At 43.3% G+C, this 17,426-nt stretch overlaps 1 protein-coding gene across 1 annotated transcript in view; it reads right to left on the reverse strand.

The window, feature by feature from the left end:
* Window positions 1-15,645, reverse strand: part of Rrp15 (ribosomal RNA processing 15 homolog) — a 33,281-nt gene extending 17,636 nt beyond the window's left edge. Inside the window, exons 1-4 of the mRNA XM_052737948.1 lie at window positions 15,473-15,645; window positions 6,922-7,193; window positions 4,286-4,383; window positions 2,968-3,166 (exon numbers count right to left, since the gene is read on the reverse strand). Of these exons, the coding sequence (XP_052593908.1) occupies window positions 2,968-3,166; window positions 4,286-4,383; window positions 6,922-7,193; window positions 15,473-15,617 (714 nt within the window). The 5' untranslated portion in view covers window positions 15,618-15,645. The remainder of the gene's footprint in view (window positions 1-2,967; window positions 3,167-4,285; window positions 4,384-6,921; window positions 7,194-15,472) is intronic.
* Between the last annotated feature and the right edge of the window lie 1,781 nt (window positions 15,646-17,426).

A 17,426-nucleotide genomic window follows, 5' to 3' on the forward strand; every position in this document is an offset into this window, starting at 1 on the left:
CCATAACAGGAAAGACATGGACCAAGACAAACAGCAAAACTGAGCCCATGAAATAAAACAACGTAAAGCCCACCCCCTAAAAAACCCAAATTAAAACTAATTCATTTTTCAAAGAGAGAATATATGTATCATCCCTGTGAAATAAAATCAACACTCTCAGAAAGAAACACTAAGAACATCAGAAGCTCCTCAAACTTGAAACAATGACATCAGGTTTATTTTAGGCGTAAGGGCTAGAAGTCAAAGAACTTGTCTAGAAAAGAGTGGTGGCGACAGGACATAGGCAGAAAGTTACAAAAGCCGAAGGGCCAATCAGAGAAGCCCATAGGACCAAGCCCAGAGGCAAGGAAGAAAAGCAACCAAACAGCAATGTAGATGAACAATATAGAACAGAGAACAAAGAAACCACACCAGGGCATCCCACTGCCAAACTGCAGAATGAGAGAGATAAAGAGAAGATCCTTAAAGCCTCCACAGAGGAAAGAACCAGAAATCAGAACAGCACCTGCCATCTCAGCAGCAGAAACAAGACAGAAGGAAATGGAACAATTCACTTCAGCTTTCCAAGAGAGTAACACCCAACATGGATGTCTGCTATGGCACAATGCTTCCCAGTAGCTGCCACAAAGTCTTGCTCCAAACAGCAGCATTCTCCTCTCACATGCTGAGAGAATTGAATAGTTATTAAGTAAGCAGAGAACAACATTTACTTAGTGCAAGACTTTCAAAGAATAGCACAGTACCAACTGGGCATCTATAAAGATTTGCTATCACAAGCAGTATAGCCCCTTGGTAATTAGATTCAAACTCACACTGTTCAGAAACAGGATTATGTGTCCATAAGAAATAAATCAAAACAGAAAACAACAACAACAAAACCCCCCCAAAAAAAAAAACATGCCGGGGTACTGGTGGCATGAAGGTGCTCTAGAGCAAGCCACTTCTAGAGCACCATCTCTAGGTGTCCACCCTATTCCAGATTAATACTGTGCCTGTGACAACTGATGGAGAAAAGAAAGCCAAGCAAGTTCAAATGGCGGAAAGGAAGGAGCCTGTATTTCTCAGCTCACAGATAAGCATCCATAAAAAATGACTTTGAAACTAACAGAAAAGAAGAAAAAGCAAGTATTTACTTTCCACCTCCCAAGAGTGCTACCCACTAATGCTACTAAATGTATCTCTGTCTTAGGGAACAAAGTTCCCAGTGTGAATATAGCCTGAGACTTCAACTAAGTATAAGTCCCCCACTTCTGACAGACACTACAAAGTAAGAGCCATCTTCCACACATACACTATCTGGGTTCCTTACTACTGTAGAGACAAACCTCCCATAATGGTTATGCTCATCACAACAACGTGCTGTCCCAACAGCATGCTCCCTTCAGAAGCAGTATTTCTCTCTGTGGTATAGCCAGCCTAATGGGACGGAGATTACTCAGTCAACTACAACACTCTCCACCAATCTCATTCTTGAACATATACTCAAAGACAATGAGATCAGGGGCTGGAGTGTAGTCTAGTGGTAGAGTGCTTGCCTGGCATGGTTCGTAAGTCCTAGTTTGACCCCTAGCAAAAGAAGTGTAAGGAAGGCAAGAAGGGAGGATGGAGGAGACAGGAAATGACTTGAAATCAGTATGTCAACAAAATCTTATCTTGCCACATGTATTGCAACATTACAGTACCAAGATATAGAGTAAACCTAAATAGCCATCAACGGACAATGTGCTATATTTCATATACATGTGTTACATCAGTATTATGACTTGCATTACAATGGAGTACTATGCAAACATAGCAAGAGAGATGTACCTAGAGGACACTCTGTCCCATGATATAAGCAAGCCAGGCACAGAACACACAGGACACAATCTCTTGTGGAATTTTAAAGTTATCTCAGAGAAGTTGACAGTAAAGTAGTAATTATCAGAGACTGAGGAGAATATGAGGAAGGCTGGCTAATGGCTACAGTGACAGTGAGGAGGACGAAGTTTTGGTTTAAGGCACTGGAAATGACCTGATCACTGCCAATTTATACATAAACCAAAAAACCCACATTACATTGTAGTTCATAGTATGTATGACTATCATGTGTCTATCAAAGCTACAAGTAGAAACTAGGCAAAATGGCAACTTAATCAAGGACATTGAAACATACTACAACCCTGAGCTGTTGTGAAACTCCTAGTATTCCATTGTTTTCCCCAACTCACTAAGGCCCCCTCACATCCCCCACTCCCCACCTTCTCATCCAGCCCTTCGGAGATGAAAGCACATTTCAGAACCCTTCCCTGGACAGTCGGATATCTATTGAGGTCCACCAGCAAAATAATGAGCAGTAAAGTCATCACTCCAAAGATCTCAGAGGTGCTTACAATCTCTTTCCCTTGAGACAGGGCCTCACTTTGCAGCCCTGGCTGGCCTAGAACTCATAGCTCCAGCTACCTCTGCCTCCTGCATGCTGGAACTGAAGGTGTGCACCTCCACACCTTTCTAAGCTGGTACCTAGAATCTTAAATCACCAAAGCCGACTCTACGTAGAGACTGTCCACTATTGCTCCTCAATATCCTGACTCCACGTTACAAGTTACATCCTATCCCAGTCACTTCTGCGGACCAAAGTTTAAACTGTCATCTTCACCTGGGTTTCCACTTTCCACAATGGAAAAACGATAGTTTCAGATAGGAGCAATGCAAACCCCACTTCCACACCATTTCTATGACTCCATTTGGCCCGAGTTCTATCAACAGGATCATGATAGCAATAACTGGTAATTTCCATAGAGAATATCATCATGAACTAAAGAATTCAAACCTTAAGTTAGGTTGTGGGAAATCAGAAATTGTAATGAGATCTGAAAGAACTCTTAATTCTGCAGGGTGCTGTTTCTCCATCTCAGTATTTTAATAGGTTGTCTGTCACATTTTAACAGTGTCTGATGCAGTGATTCCTATCATGCACAGTCTTACCTGTCTGGCTTTTAGGTTCTTCCCAGCAGAACTGTTCTCATTTGTACCATCCATTCCTCGAAGAACACTGATGAAATCCTTCTTGGAAACAGTTGACATCAGCTTAGCTCGCTTCCTGATGGAGCCTCCTGCTTCCTTAACCTTTTCACCGACATTCCTTTGGTGTTTCTGAACTGCATTGAATAACTGCACCACACCCCTAGAGTACAACACACCAGAGCAGTGTAACACAGACAAGCACAGCAGAATACCGTCTCACCACCAGTCTAGAAGAGGCAAGCACTCTCGGGTGGAAAATATTCTCACTTATTCTTGAAAGCGAACACTGAGCTGAACTGACTCCCATTGGCGGCTTAGTGGACAGTGTAGAAACTTAATGGGCACTGTCTTTCTTAGTCAAATCAGGTAGTAAGCTTATTTTACTTTTAAAGTGTACTGAATACATGAGTGAATGGTCTTAATATATGTTAATAAGCTGAATTTTCATGTAGTTATTTTAAAATAATAATGGTTATGGAGCTGTTGAAAACTGAGTTGTTGTTTTTCTTTTTCAAACCAAAGTGAGCATAGTGTCTCAATTTCCAGGGATCCTCACAGGCTAGGAATAACAGATAAGTCAAGACAGACTTAGTGTGTACAGACTCTCCACCATTTCACTGTGTAACCCTCACACAGAACAGAAAATGACCAGAGTAACCTGTCAACCAGAAGTTAAATATCACTCCACCAAATAAAACTTCCTGTATTTTAAGTAGCAATTTAATGTTGCCTCCTGCGAAGCCTTCCCCGATTCCCCAACTCCCACGGTTGTCACTATACACAGAATACATCCCATTCTCAAAAGACTCATTTCTACAGGTCACACAGAAGACACCATATCCTATTCAGCCCTAGACATGGAAGGTGACAAATGTCTGGTGCTCGTGTTGGGGGTGGGGTTCAGAGGGGAAAGGCCAAGGTAAAGCTGGCATAATGTGTGACATCTCACCCTGCAAACACAATCTAGAGAACAAACCCAGCACCATGCATTAGACAAGCACCAGAGAGAAACGCAGTCAGGGGTCTGACTCCACAATTCCCACAACTATACAAATGATGACCCCCGCAGACTCAGGCCAAATACACACTTAGCATACTACAGTTCTGCCTCATGACACCTCCAAAGTCTTTGGTTAAATTCAGTGTCCAACAGCAGGACTGGATGTGTGGCACTTGGCTCTGAGAAAGCAGAGCTTAGGAATCCAATCTGACCAAGTAGATCACTGTCAAAGCTTTTGCTTTTGTGTACTTATTTTTAAAGGCAGAAGCACTGTCTTACCTCGTGGCAATCCTTTGAAGGTTCCTCTCTGCCTCTTTGTCGTTGACAACATCTGGCTTCACTCTGCACATCATTTCCCACTCCCGCTTCTTATCAAGCTGTATTATAAATAGTTATGTGAAAGAATATTAGGCATTTTTGAAAGTGCAGCAAACTTTGATATGATATTCTGTGAAAGGACAAAGGTAATAAATCACCCAGCTCTGTGTGTCACAGGGGCTGTTTTTAAAAGCACAGTTTTAGGGGCTCAGCTCCGACAGCCTGTGGTTAGCACTCGGCATGTCATGTGAGAGGCAGTCTCTAAGAGGTCCTCTGGCATCAGGCTCTGGAGAACTGCCAGCACATACAGCCAGGCAGTGCAGTACAAGGTAGGGTGAGCCAACCATCCCCCTGACTGCCACAGCACATCAGCAGGATGCACAAGACCGACCACACTGCTCACTTTGGTAAGGGCAAGCTAGGCTACCTGTTATCTTCAGAGTAGATTCACCAGCTCTCAGAATCAATTCTGTACCAGCTCTGAATAGAACAATATCATATGCAGATATTCACATACTGTCTCGCATATTATCTATTTCTCTTTATATAAAATCATATAAACATATTTCTCCTCTCAAGGCATATCTAACAGTGTTCTCATCACATATAGCCTTTTTAGTCCCAAACTCAAATGAACACATTTCCTACCACTGTGCAAATACTGAAGGGAAGCTGGACAAAGGAAATCCCACAGACAACACTCAGGTTGTGTAAAATGGCCTCTGAGTAACATCCTTGGCCCCAGGTGCCTGACTGACTGCTCAGGTCTGTTTCCCAAACTGATATATACTGACCAGATGAACTACTCGCCTGGAGGCCACTAAGCATCTACACCAAGAAGGGTGGAAAATGCTGGCTGGTTTTTCTCTACCCTCCTCTCCTTCTGTAGTAAGAACATGGTTCAGGCTGGGCAGTGGTGGCGCACACCTTTAATCCCAGCACTCAGGAGGCAGGGGCAGACAGATCTCTATGAGTTCAAGGCCAGCCTGGTCTACAAGGTGAGTTCCAGAGAAACAACAAAATAACGACAGAACACAGCTAACACTCCAGATCTGACAACACAGTCTGGCTCCTTAAGAAAAGGGATTCTTCCCCTGTCGGTGCATTTCAAAGTCAGCAGACTCATCACCACACAAAGTAAGAAACAAAACCATAACAAGTTACATCGTTATCTGACTTCTACAGATGGCCAGTCCCACCACTGCTGCTATCAGCAAGAGTGCATCCATGTGCCCAATGCACAGTACTTCTCCAGCATTCAAGTGTTCATCCATGTGCCCCATGCACAATACATCATCTCTAGCACTCAAGTGTGCATCCATGTGCTATGGTGATATTTTATTTGTGCTTTGATAAAGATGCGGGGAGGGGAAAGCCAGCCATTTTAAGTAAACAAAGTCAGGCAGCACATGCCCTTAACCCAATCACTTAACAGGCAGGGTCTCTGTGTGCTCAAGGCCATACTAGGGAACAGAGCCAAGCATGGTGACACACGCCTTTAATCCCAGTACCAACCATAGAGACCTGGAGGTCTGTACAGACAGGCAGTAACAAGGAAGTGAGGTAGCTGGGCTAAGAGCCAATGAGAGGGCAGAAAAGCAAGGCATATGATGGCATGGGTAGACAGGAAGTAGCTCACATTTGGAAGCTGCAGAGTTGGCGAGTTAAGGTTGGCTGGTGGCTTTCCCTATTTCCCTGATCTAAGGCTTTCACCTCTCTATTTGACTCCATGTTTTTTTATTTAATAAGACCATTTAGAAGTTTGTCTACAATGTGCCCCGTGCACAGCATATCATCTCCAGCACTCAGAGCTGACCTACAACTTGCCCCAGGCTTTAAATTCTTGCCCTTCCTGGAATTTGGAGACTAGAGGTAATTACAGATTCTGTCATTTTAAAAGCTGGTTCTAATCTTTACCAGTTAATAAACAAGTATTCAAATTTCAGGGGAAAAGCTCTCTGTAAGGTTAGAGACAAAGTTTACCTTAAAGTACAGAAAGAACTATCAGGAAGAGCACACCTGTGTGTCAAGACAGCAATGCAGGAAAGCCCAACTTCTAAGCGGAGTAACCCAAGAGGGAACAAGGGCATGCCAGACATAAAAAGCAGCATGCCCTAATTCAAGCCTCTTTCTTCCATTTATACAGAAACTACTCCTTGGAAGTTTGTACTTCTACACTGTCAGTACAAACATGGGAAGTTACTTTTCTTTCATTAGAAACTACTTATTTTTATAACCAAATATTTTTGACGTACTGATACTTATAGTACAGAGGACATGAAAAGCTCACCATAGCTTCTTTTACACTGTACAACAGCCAACTTCTTGGAAAATTTAGGTCTTTAATCCAGGTTAGACTAACTTCTATCAGCAGTGATTGACCAGAAAAGAATCCGGTCTGTCAGCAGAAAACCATTTCTAAACTGCATGCAGTTTGGTATTCAGATTTCCATAGTAGGGCTGGGTGTGCTCAACAGCCCGCACAAGACTGTAGTTCTGACTTACCCTTGCTTACCCACCCCCACATAAGACGCCCTTAAAGCTGAATGCTTCTGTGACAAACTCCAAGGACAGCACAGACAAACGGACAGACAGACCTGCTTCCTCTTCTCCAACCTCTCCTGCTTTAGTTTCTCCTTCTCCTTCTCCAGCTCTTTGTTTTTGGTGAGGATGGTGGGTTTACTTTTCGGAGTCTTTTTGTTAAGGATTTTAGCCATGGCATCTGCCCAGCCAGAATTAGTCCCAGCACTTGGTTCTGCAGCCTCATCATTATCTTCCTCACAGGATTCAACATTGTCCTCACTGTCGGCTTCTACTGCACCATCATCTGACAACTGGTCCATTTCTGATTCCCAGCTTCGTATGGAACCTAGGAGTAAAAATAAATGAAACTTTAGTGCCCTGGGCAGAGCACTGCCAGGCCCTCCTGACGCCCGTGTCTGTGGCAGTGACAAAGAGCACCAGGACTCCTTGTGTTGCTAAAAGCACCAGAGAGCAGCCCACAGTGAGGACCAGGAGTCAGAGTGGCTTCAAGACCCAGGCTGCAGAGATAAATCCAACAGCTGCTCCACGTCACAGCTGTAGGGATGGAGGGAGGCCAGGGAGGTCCAGTGCAGAGTGCTTCAAGACACAGACTTCGACCGAGCTGAGCTCTAAACTTATTGAAGAGACTAACAAAGATTACTTTTAAGAACTGCAATATTAGCTGGGCAGTGGTGGCTCATGCTTTTAATCCCAGTACTCAGAAGAGAGATGCAGGTGGATCTCTAAGTTCAAGGCTAGCCTGGTCTACAGAATAAGTTCCAGGACTACACAAAGAAACCCTGTCTTGAAAAAAAGCAGGAGAAAAAAAAAAAAGAACTAAAGTATTAATTCATTAAGAAAAACATTTTAGTGTACTGTTAGAGTACCAGTTTTCTAAAAAATTTGCCACACATATTAAAATTCTAAACTTATGTCCAGAAAAATACTAAATACACCTGATTTTTTAAAAGTTGGATATAGCAATAAAATTTATTTGTTCATGTCTTACATTTTTGAGGGGGGAAAAAAACAAACCCAAATGATAGAATCAAGACGTTGACGCAGTGCTGAGTAACCACGGAACACCAGCCTCCAAGCCACCTGAGCTCCTGGCTGTGCTGCAGAGCTCGCCAGCAGAAGCACCAGAGTACAGAGCACAGTACAAACTAGGGCCTCCCTTAAACCCAGGCGGCAGGGGTCAGCGGACAGCTGCAACAGCAGCACCGGTGGGCGTGGCTGGGAAAGCTTGCTGAGCAGCTGGGGTATTGTAAGCTTAGCGGGCAGCACAGTGTACACCCAGCTATACGACCAGGGCACTCCACGGCACTCCACGGCACTCCACGGAGCTCAAGTGTCTTCTTTCAGAATCCCATGGAATTCACTGGAAAACACTTCAAAGGGACCTGCAATGTTTGCTAATAAGGGCTAACAAAGGCAGCTGAGAATTTCTCAAAGAGGAAAACTCAGAGACAGCAGTTGCCTTTGAGAAACATGAATTCCCCACTGCTCTCCTTAATACAATCCGACACCCCTCATGGTGGCAGGTCCTTCTAACCTCAGACTTTAAGCCACAAATCAGCCAAGACAGCTGGTTAGATATTTACCCAGGGACTGATTATAATACACGTCCTTCAGGTACTAATTTTGATTAATACAAGTTGGGCATCCCTAAATCCAAAAATCCAAACACTGCAATATGAAGCTTTTAAATGCCATATTGATCAACTGAACTGAATTTGGGGGCATTTCCTTGGATTTCCTGATTAGGGTTGAAGACAATCCACCAGTAAAGTCTACAAAGAGTAATACAATTAACACAGCAAAAACTGTCCACAGCCAAGGGACACACAACTTCTCCCCAGCAGCATCTTTGAGGACCTTGTATATATTAACAGTTAAATAATGCAGGTAGTGGAAAAATATTCTGTTTTAGTTCTCAGAGTTGTCAGCACTTAAGATACTAATGACCAACAATTCTCTCTCTCTCTCTCTCTCTCTCTCTCTCTCTCTCTCTCTCTCACACACACACACACACACACACACACACACACACACACACACACAAAAAAAAAAAAGCCCTGCTTTTTTAGTAAGCTTTAACCAGATGTAAAGAGATACAACCACTAAAAGTTTTAAGAACCAACACTACCTGGGACATTTGAAGCAAAAAAAGGCTTTACCAGCTCCTAGAAAATGTCAAAACTACAACACTGACATCTAGTGTTCGTCCTGATGAACCTTACAAAGGCAGCAAGGAGCTACGATGTGAGCGGGAGAGAAAGAAGTCTTTCCATGCTGCAAGCCACTGCAGCTCCCCACTTACCCAGAGTAATAACCACACACACACACACACACACACACACACACACACACACACACACACGCCCCAGAATTTCCTTGTAGGAATACTGAAGACCAGCAATCATTATGAGAACAACAACAAAACAGGAGCTCTTCATTTTCAATTGTATCCAGACACAGATTTGGCTAATTTTTCACTAACCAATCTTCAGCATCAGAAAGTAAACACAGCTGTCTAACACATGACTAGAAATCACTAGACATGTATAAAATTCTATCCAAGCTCTATATTACTTTAAAAGTGACTTCAGAATTTTACTTTAAAATTTTGAAAACCAAGGGAGAACTACAGAGGATGTTTACTGCAAATGACGGCCAAACGTCCAACCATGATTTGCAATCCCCCACAACAGTTACCCATTGCTATCACACACTTCAAATATGTCCACACGACTGAGGAACACAGTTCTTCAATGTTAACCACCTTGAATGTAATCTGACTGGACTGAGGAAGACATGGAGACTTCTCACCTGCTGCTGCTTCCAAACCCTCAGCGGCCTCACAAGCTTGCCTACCTGCCAATTCTTCAGCCCAGATATGATTAGTGGCTGGCAGGAAAGTAAACGGTTTCCTTCAGGACCAAGACAAACTTTTAAAAACATGCACAACCCCCAACATTTCTGAGCACCTCTAAATGAAGAACAAGGAAAGAAATGAATAATTCTACCTTTCTTCCCCCAAAGAACTCAAGTTTAGCAGACAAAAGAAATGTTCAATAACAATTGTGAATGTCCTAGGAGGAAAGAAGGAAGCACTGGGGACAGGAGAGAGGAGGAGGCCTGGGGAAAGTTCCACATAGACAATACTGTGCCATGAACCGCTAACCACTCACACGGGGCGACTACATACTTCAAATCCTAGGCATGCTGCTTTGCTATCTGAAGTAAATAAATGATAAAGAAGGCAGTTTGATGAAAAGCACATTTATCTGCTAGGTTATTAGGTCTTAAATGCAGTTTTGCCATTCATCAAAAATGAAAGGCTACCTCTAGGATTCCTACACTGGATTGTTATGAAGTCCTGTATGAGAAGTGGACAGTCACTTTTCAAGCATGTGACCAAGACAATTTAGGGTTTTTCACTGTCTAGAAATGACATTACCTCCCACCTTCCTATGTCACAGTTGGAGGACACTTTCTCTGGGGAAGTGTCTCTTTCTCATCCTGGCAATGGCTGGAGATAAGGATTTGCTCACCTGGGCTTGATTGTGGACTACAGATGCTTTCCCCCATAAAAGCTTACAAATCTCATCGGTATTGTGCCTGAACTTCCTGCATTGGTTCAACTATTTGAGTAATAGCTCGGTTAGTCCCACCTTCCTCCACTAATAGTATGTGACATCAATGGTCATTGTTTTCATCTTTTGACCAAATTTCAACAGAAGTGATTTATTTATTAGGTTTTGTTGTTTTTGTTACTAAAGCTACAAATTGAAGAACCAAGTATACATTGTATTTGAACCAAAAAATTATCCACTTCATCTGAGCAGCTCAAGGACAACTCTACAGGGATATCATCCTCCCTTCGCCCTATACCAACTGACATTTATGTATTGTTTAAGATTCAGACTGGTCTAAGGCTGAGGCAGGGGAACTGCCAGGTCAAGGCCTGCCTGGCTACTCAGTGAGTTCAAGGCTAGCCTGAACAATCTAGTAAAACCAGGTCTCAAAACAAAAAGTATGGGCTGGGAGATGGGTCAGTGGTTAATAGCACTTGTTTTTGCAGAGGGCACAGGTATGGCTCCTAGCACCCGCATTAAGAGGCTCAAAATTGCCTGTTACTTCAGTTCTAGATGTAACGTCTTCTTCTGGCCTTCCTGGGCACTGCATATCCACGGTGCACACAGAGAATAAAATAAACAGTGCTGAAGAGGTGGCTCAATAGGTAACGTGTTTGCTGCTCAGATCTGAGAACATGAGTGAGTGAGTCCAGGAGTGCTCATCTATAGTTCCTGGGTTCCCATGGAAGGAGGAGAGGGTGACAGGAGACTCTCTGGCAACTTACAGCCCAGACAGCATGGTATACGCAGTGGCAGATAACAAGAGACCCCCATCTCAGACAAGCTAGAAGACAGACCTACACCCAAGGTTGCCCTCTGATTTCCTTGTGCATGACACAGCACAGGCATCACACACACACACACACACACACACACACACACACACACACACACACACACATAGAGAGAGAGAGCGCGCACGCACGAGCAAGCTGAGGTACAGCTTCACTTAGAGCACCAACCTAGCAAGTCCAAGGCCCTTGAATTTGATCCTTCCTCACCTTCTCCCAAAAGACACAGACTGTACCAATTTTACATTCCATATGTCTCTCTGGTTCATGAGCATGTTCCATTTTGTTACAACAATAATTAAATATTCTGAAAAGTATTACAACTACCATCATTCAAGTTTACGATACCTACAACTGCAGTTACTTTTACCCTTGGCGACTGTCTGGTTTTCTAAGAATAAAAGTGTAAAACAATTATATTAAAAGGGGTTTCACATCTCAAGATAAGGCTCAGGCAATGACTTTCCAAATAAGACTCCAACAGCTCAGGATGTAACAGAAGAACTGTCAACTGGACAACACAGATGAAAAAGCTTCTGCTCGGCAAAGGACAGAATTAACACTGGGCAGACAGTGTATACAGTAGGGGGAATCTTCACCAGCTACACATCTGGTAAAGGGTTAAAAGCTAAAATACATACTCAAAACTCAAAACACCACAGTACTGAAGTAGCAAAGAATCCCTCAATAAATGGGCAAACTAACTACACAGACACTCTCAAATGAAGAAGTGCACATAACCTAAAACACATAACAAATGCTTACTATCTTCAGCCATGAAGGAAATACAAATCAAAACTGCAGTAAGATCCCATCTCACCACAGCTGGAATATCATCAAACAAAAGAAACAACATATGCTAGCACTGGAGAAGCCAAAGGTGGGAGGGAACATGGGCTGACACAGGAGACCCTGCAGTTAGAGACCACTGTCGGACATGCTGCAAGTCTAGGCTCATGAGATCCCATCTAAAAAACCTGTCAGTGAGCCGGGCGGTGGTGGCGCACGCCTTTAATCCCAGCACTCGGGAGGCAGAGCCAGGCGGATCTCTGTGAGTTCGAGGCCAGCCTGGACTACCAAGTGAGTTCCAGGAAAGGCGCAAAGCTACACAGAGAAACCCTGTCTCGAAAAACAAAAAACAAAAAACAAAAAAAACAACAACAACAAAAAAAAAACCTGTCAGTAGTTTTTAAAATATAAATTCATAGCACCTATAAAAAATTTAATGAGGGTTCTTCAAAAAATTAAAAATTTTGCTTTTAACATTTTGAAATCCATGAACCTTAAAGGGATAATTATTAGTTTGCTACTGCTAGAAATATTATATCCTAAATAAAAGCAGGTATTTTAATAACAACAACAACAAAACGAAAATTGAACTCTGATTCAGTTACATGACTTCTAGTAGTATCCAAAAGAATCAAAGTCAAAGACAACTGCTCAGCCATGTTTACCACAGTGCCACTCAGCCAAGTTCTGGTGTCAGCCTAGTTGTCTACCGGTGGAAGAATAAAGAGATCTTTGCAATGTACTTAATGAATAAAAGTCTACTGAACACCACACATGCATCAGGCTCATGCTAAGCTCTCAGATACTGCTGTCATCAAAGACAACAATGTCTCCGTCTCAGAGATCAGGGAGTTTCTGCAACACACAATATTTCATAAATGCACAATTTTCTACCTTCCTTGTACAAGATGTCAAAAGAAATCAAACCAGAAGATGAAAAGTACAGCTCAAGACACATAAGCCACACCCATGCTATCTGTGAGGCAAGTGCCACCCAACTACATGACAAATGATGTTACTTCAAATCTCAGTAAGGCCTACCCTTAACCACTGTCATGCTCAGCTGAAAAGTCAAACGTGTTTCGGATCCAGTCTCCTGATAGATGGTCCAGGACAACTTAACAATATGCCTGTAACTTGCACACCACTCCTGAGGCCTCAGCCTTTATAGTTTTCAGTTATTATCATCTGAAAGTTTATCAATAGTTGTATAAGCTACAAGTTACCTTTCCAGAAACACTGAATTCACAGGATGAAAACAACCATTTCTCAGGTTAAATATCAAATTCTAAGTCACACCAAAGAATGTGCATTAACCAATAACTATTTATTATCAAATTTACAAAATGAAGGACCCTTTATTATACTTTATCACTGTCACAGAGATGGCTTAAATGCTGAAAAGAAACTAGATGGAGAGCACTAAACTCAGTGGTGGAGCTCTTATCTAGCATTCATATAGTTTGATACCAAACATCATACACATAAAAGTTGTTGGTTTTTTTTTTTTTTTTTTTTTTTTGGAGGGGGGAGTGTGGCTAAGCCCATTTGCTGCTCTTCAGAGGACCTGAGTTCAGTTCCCAGCACCCATGTCAAGGTGGTTCACAACCATCTGTAACTACAGCTCCAGGAGAATCCACGTTTGTACACATAACCACATGAAGATGCACTTACATACACACACACAAATACAAATAAACATTAAGAAAAAAAATAGAGCCAGCCAGATGGCTCAGCATTTAAATGCCCTTGCCACAAACCATGTGAGTCCAATCCTCAGGGCCCACATGGTGGAGAGAACTTGCTCCTGCAGACTGTCCTCTGACCTCCACATGTACGCAGTAGCAAGACCTTCATGGAAAAAATAAACAAACAATGCAATTTTACAGTTTTAAAGAGAAAAATGAGACACAGCCACTCTACTGAATGTGGGTCTAGATTAGGAAAAGAAATGCACAAACAACAACAACAGAGCCAGCTTAGTAAATGGAGTTGGAAGAGTCCATGCTGTGGTAAAAACCACAGCTATAAGCTGAGCCCTTGTAACCTAGCCACTGCAATAGCTTATGATAGTTACTTCTTGGCCCTGAAGTCCAAGTTCATTCATTCATTTCCTTACACACCTGTGAAAGAGCCCCTGAGCAACAGGCATCGTTCTAGGAACTGAGGTTCAACTGCCTGTACACTTATGGAACTTTCAAACAGCAAACACACTTCAGAAGATTTGAAAAGCGGGTTTTAAAAGAGCAAGGTAGGGCTGGAGAAATGTTCAGTAGTTAAGTTCATGCTCTTCCAGAAGAAGAGTTCCTTTCTCAGCATCCACATTAGGCTCCTAACAACCACTTGTAACTTCAGCTTCAGGGGATCTGAGACCTCTAGCATCTACAGGCACCTGCACTCACATTCACATATCCCTCACCCACCCAACACACATACATATAATTTAAAAATAAGAAAAATAAATCTAAAAAAAAGCAGGGCACTAAGCCAACGTGACAAGGAGCACCGTGATGCATTAGAAACATAAAGACAAATCTCCACTGGGTCAGAGACTCAAGCCAACGGAAAATCAGACGGACAGGCAAGCGTTTGAAGAATACTGTAGGTAGTACAGGCAAAAGGTAGAGAAACTCCAGGATGAGGGCACGTCCCAGGTGTCCAGCAACCAATATGAACAGAAAACAGTAATGATCAAGCAGCAGAGGCATGTGATGCAACGAGAGACAAGCCACATCACGCAAGTTAAAAATGCTGGATGTTACTCCGGGATGTGAAGCCATTCATGAATGACTGACACGATCAAACACGCGTGGGTGACCTACACATGAGCAGTAACTAGGGCGTGGGAAGCAGATGTCTGTCCTTCCTTCTAAACTAAGAAGCTGGTGACACGAACGATGGAAGTTTCAAAGCAACAGCAAGGGCAGACACATAATGGTGAAAGACCTCCCCAAATACATCTTCCTTCCATTCTCGAACTGTTATCAAATGTTACTTTTGTTTCTATCCTTTACCATTTACTTTTCTTTCACTGAGTACTATCTTGTCTCTAACTCCCCAGCGCTCCCATTTCCCCCACCGCACAGTAATACTGTTTCTTCCCTCTTGTGGCTTTTTGCTCCTCGCTCTCTGAGCCTATCCCACCCCTTACTTCAACTGAGACCCTTCCTCTCACGCTTTCCTGTTAAGTTTCTCATTGGCACAGGCAGTTTCGTCCATCTTAGTAACAGCTGACTGAGTCGAAACACAAAACTAAACATGACAGCAAAGCGTCTCTGAATGGCAGGCCTCCTCACCCCACCCACTTGCTCGCCCCACGGACCCAACAAGAAGAAACGCAGCCCTTGCCTTGGGGAGTTCAGCTCGACCTTCTCAGTCGCCAAAGCTCCGCCCGACCATGTTACCTTCTCCGTCGGAAGACTCTTTGAGCCCATCTTCCCGATTCGACACCTCATCCTTGGCTACCAGTTTCATCTTTTTCTTCTTCTTCAGGGAACGCTTCAGCTTTTTCCCCGCGCTCACACGTGAGTCTTGAACGGTCGCGGCCATTTTGACCCGCCGGAAGTGCCGCCTGATAATTCAGTCGGTTTGCAACGAAAGGAACTTCCTCCTCTAGTTCCGGCGTTGCAAAGTTCCGGAACACCAACGGTTGTCCTTTCTGCAGTTCCGGGGTTGAAGCCTCGGGTAGACAGAGAAATGTCTCGATCCACAGGTGTTCTCAGGCGAAGGCGAAGTCGGTTCCAGGTCTCACCACGGCCCCCACCGGCGGCCTTTTGAAGTCGGACTCCCTGGCCGGCCCGCCCGGCCCTTTTCCGGGCGGCTGCTGCGGCCAGCTCCTCTTCTCCCTGGAAAGTTGGCTCCCGGAGTTAGAGACCGCATTCCCATTCATTGTAACAATACAATTACAGGATCAAAAAGCAAACTCGACTTTCACACTTTTTTTTTTTTTTTTTAACGGACCAAATGTTCTAATAAGTGTTCCAAAGCTCAGTGTTTTCTGAGTAGAAATTCTTGGTTTTTGTTAGAGAAACTGCCCAGGTAGAGAGGATGAGCCACGCCCTAGTCCTCCCTACCACCTTCCATAAACTGCAAAACAGCCTTGTAGTACCCAAGGTAAGGGGGCGACAATGGGATTATCCTCCTAAATTAAGCCTTTAAACCCTATCTAGTAATTCATTAAATTAAACTCAAGACTCCACCTATTCTTCGAAAGTGTAAAATGTAAGGAATTTCTTTGTGAGTTGCTGTTGGATCCCCAGTCCCTATCCCCAAAATCGCCAGTGTTATTAAAAGATTTCATCATCTGAAATACACTCCAGGCCCTGCCTATAGCCAACCAGTACCCCATTCAGGTTTTCCTTCCTTATCTAATGATTTTTATTCCCTTGGAAGCTCTGCCTCAGCCCCCTCCTCCCTCTCCAAATCCTGCCCCCTCTCAGAAGTCCCCCAAGAGAGGGAGCCACCCCCATCCCCAGCTGCTCAAGGACCTTGCTGCCAGTATTTAAGCTCTGGTCCCTAGACCTGCGACTTGATTCCTTCTCCCCCCTCCCGCCTCTCTTCTGGGGGTTTGGGGCTGGAGGGGTCACTTGGGAGCCTTTTGCTCATTAACCCAGGACTTTTTGTTTGCTTTGATATGGCTTATTGTGTTGGTGGAGAAATCTACTACTGGGGATCCGAAAACACTTACCTGGTGCCGAACCAGTTTTAAGCATCCCAAATTTGTCTTTAAAAAAGAAAAGCAACAGAAAATAAGAATCTTCGTTTTGATGTATTTTGGTTGGTGTCTATGCAGGAAATAAATATATACACCCTAAATATAAGACATTTCAAAAGCAGTACAGGAAATACAGCACTATAAATTCAGTTTTGGACAAGGTCAGATTCCAGCATAAACCTCGGAAGAGAACAATTCTGGTTCAACTCTCCCAGGTCATTGTGATTCCTGTGATATTCTCGCCTCTACAGCAGTGTAATACTCTCATTAGAATGAATGCTGTGCTGATCCTGAGGCTACTTCCTGCTGTCTCATATTTAGCATTTTTTCTTTTTTTTTTTAAATATTTACTTTTTTTCCATACAATATATTTTAATCATATGGTCTCCCCTCCCCTAACTCCTCCAAGATCCTACCAACCCAGCTTCATATTCTTTCTCTATCCCCTCCACCCAAAAAACAGGAGAAACATCAACAAAAATATCAAAACGGAAAAACTATTTTTTAAAAGATTTATTTCTTAGTTTTGTAAGCCTGGGTGTGTTTATGTGCACCACATGCGGCAATGCCTGTGGGGGCCGGAAGAGAGTGTGGGATCCCTGAACTGGAATTCGCTTGAGAGTCATCTGACATGGGAACCTAAC

Source organism: Peromyscus californicus, unplaced genomic scaffold (assembly GCF_007827085.1).
Source record: "Peromyscus californicus insignis strain IS unplaced genomic scaffold, ASM782708v3 Scaffold_14__1_contigs__length_90479793_seg_2, whole genome shotgun sequence".
Lineage (NCBI taxonomy): Eukaryota > Metazoa > Chordata > Mammalia > Rodentia > Cricetidae > Peromyscus > Peromyscus californicus.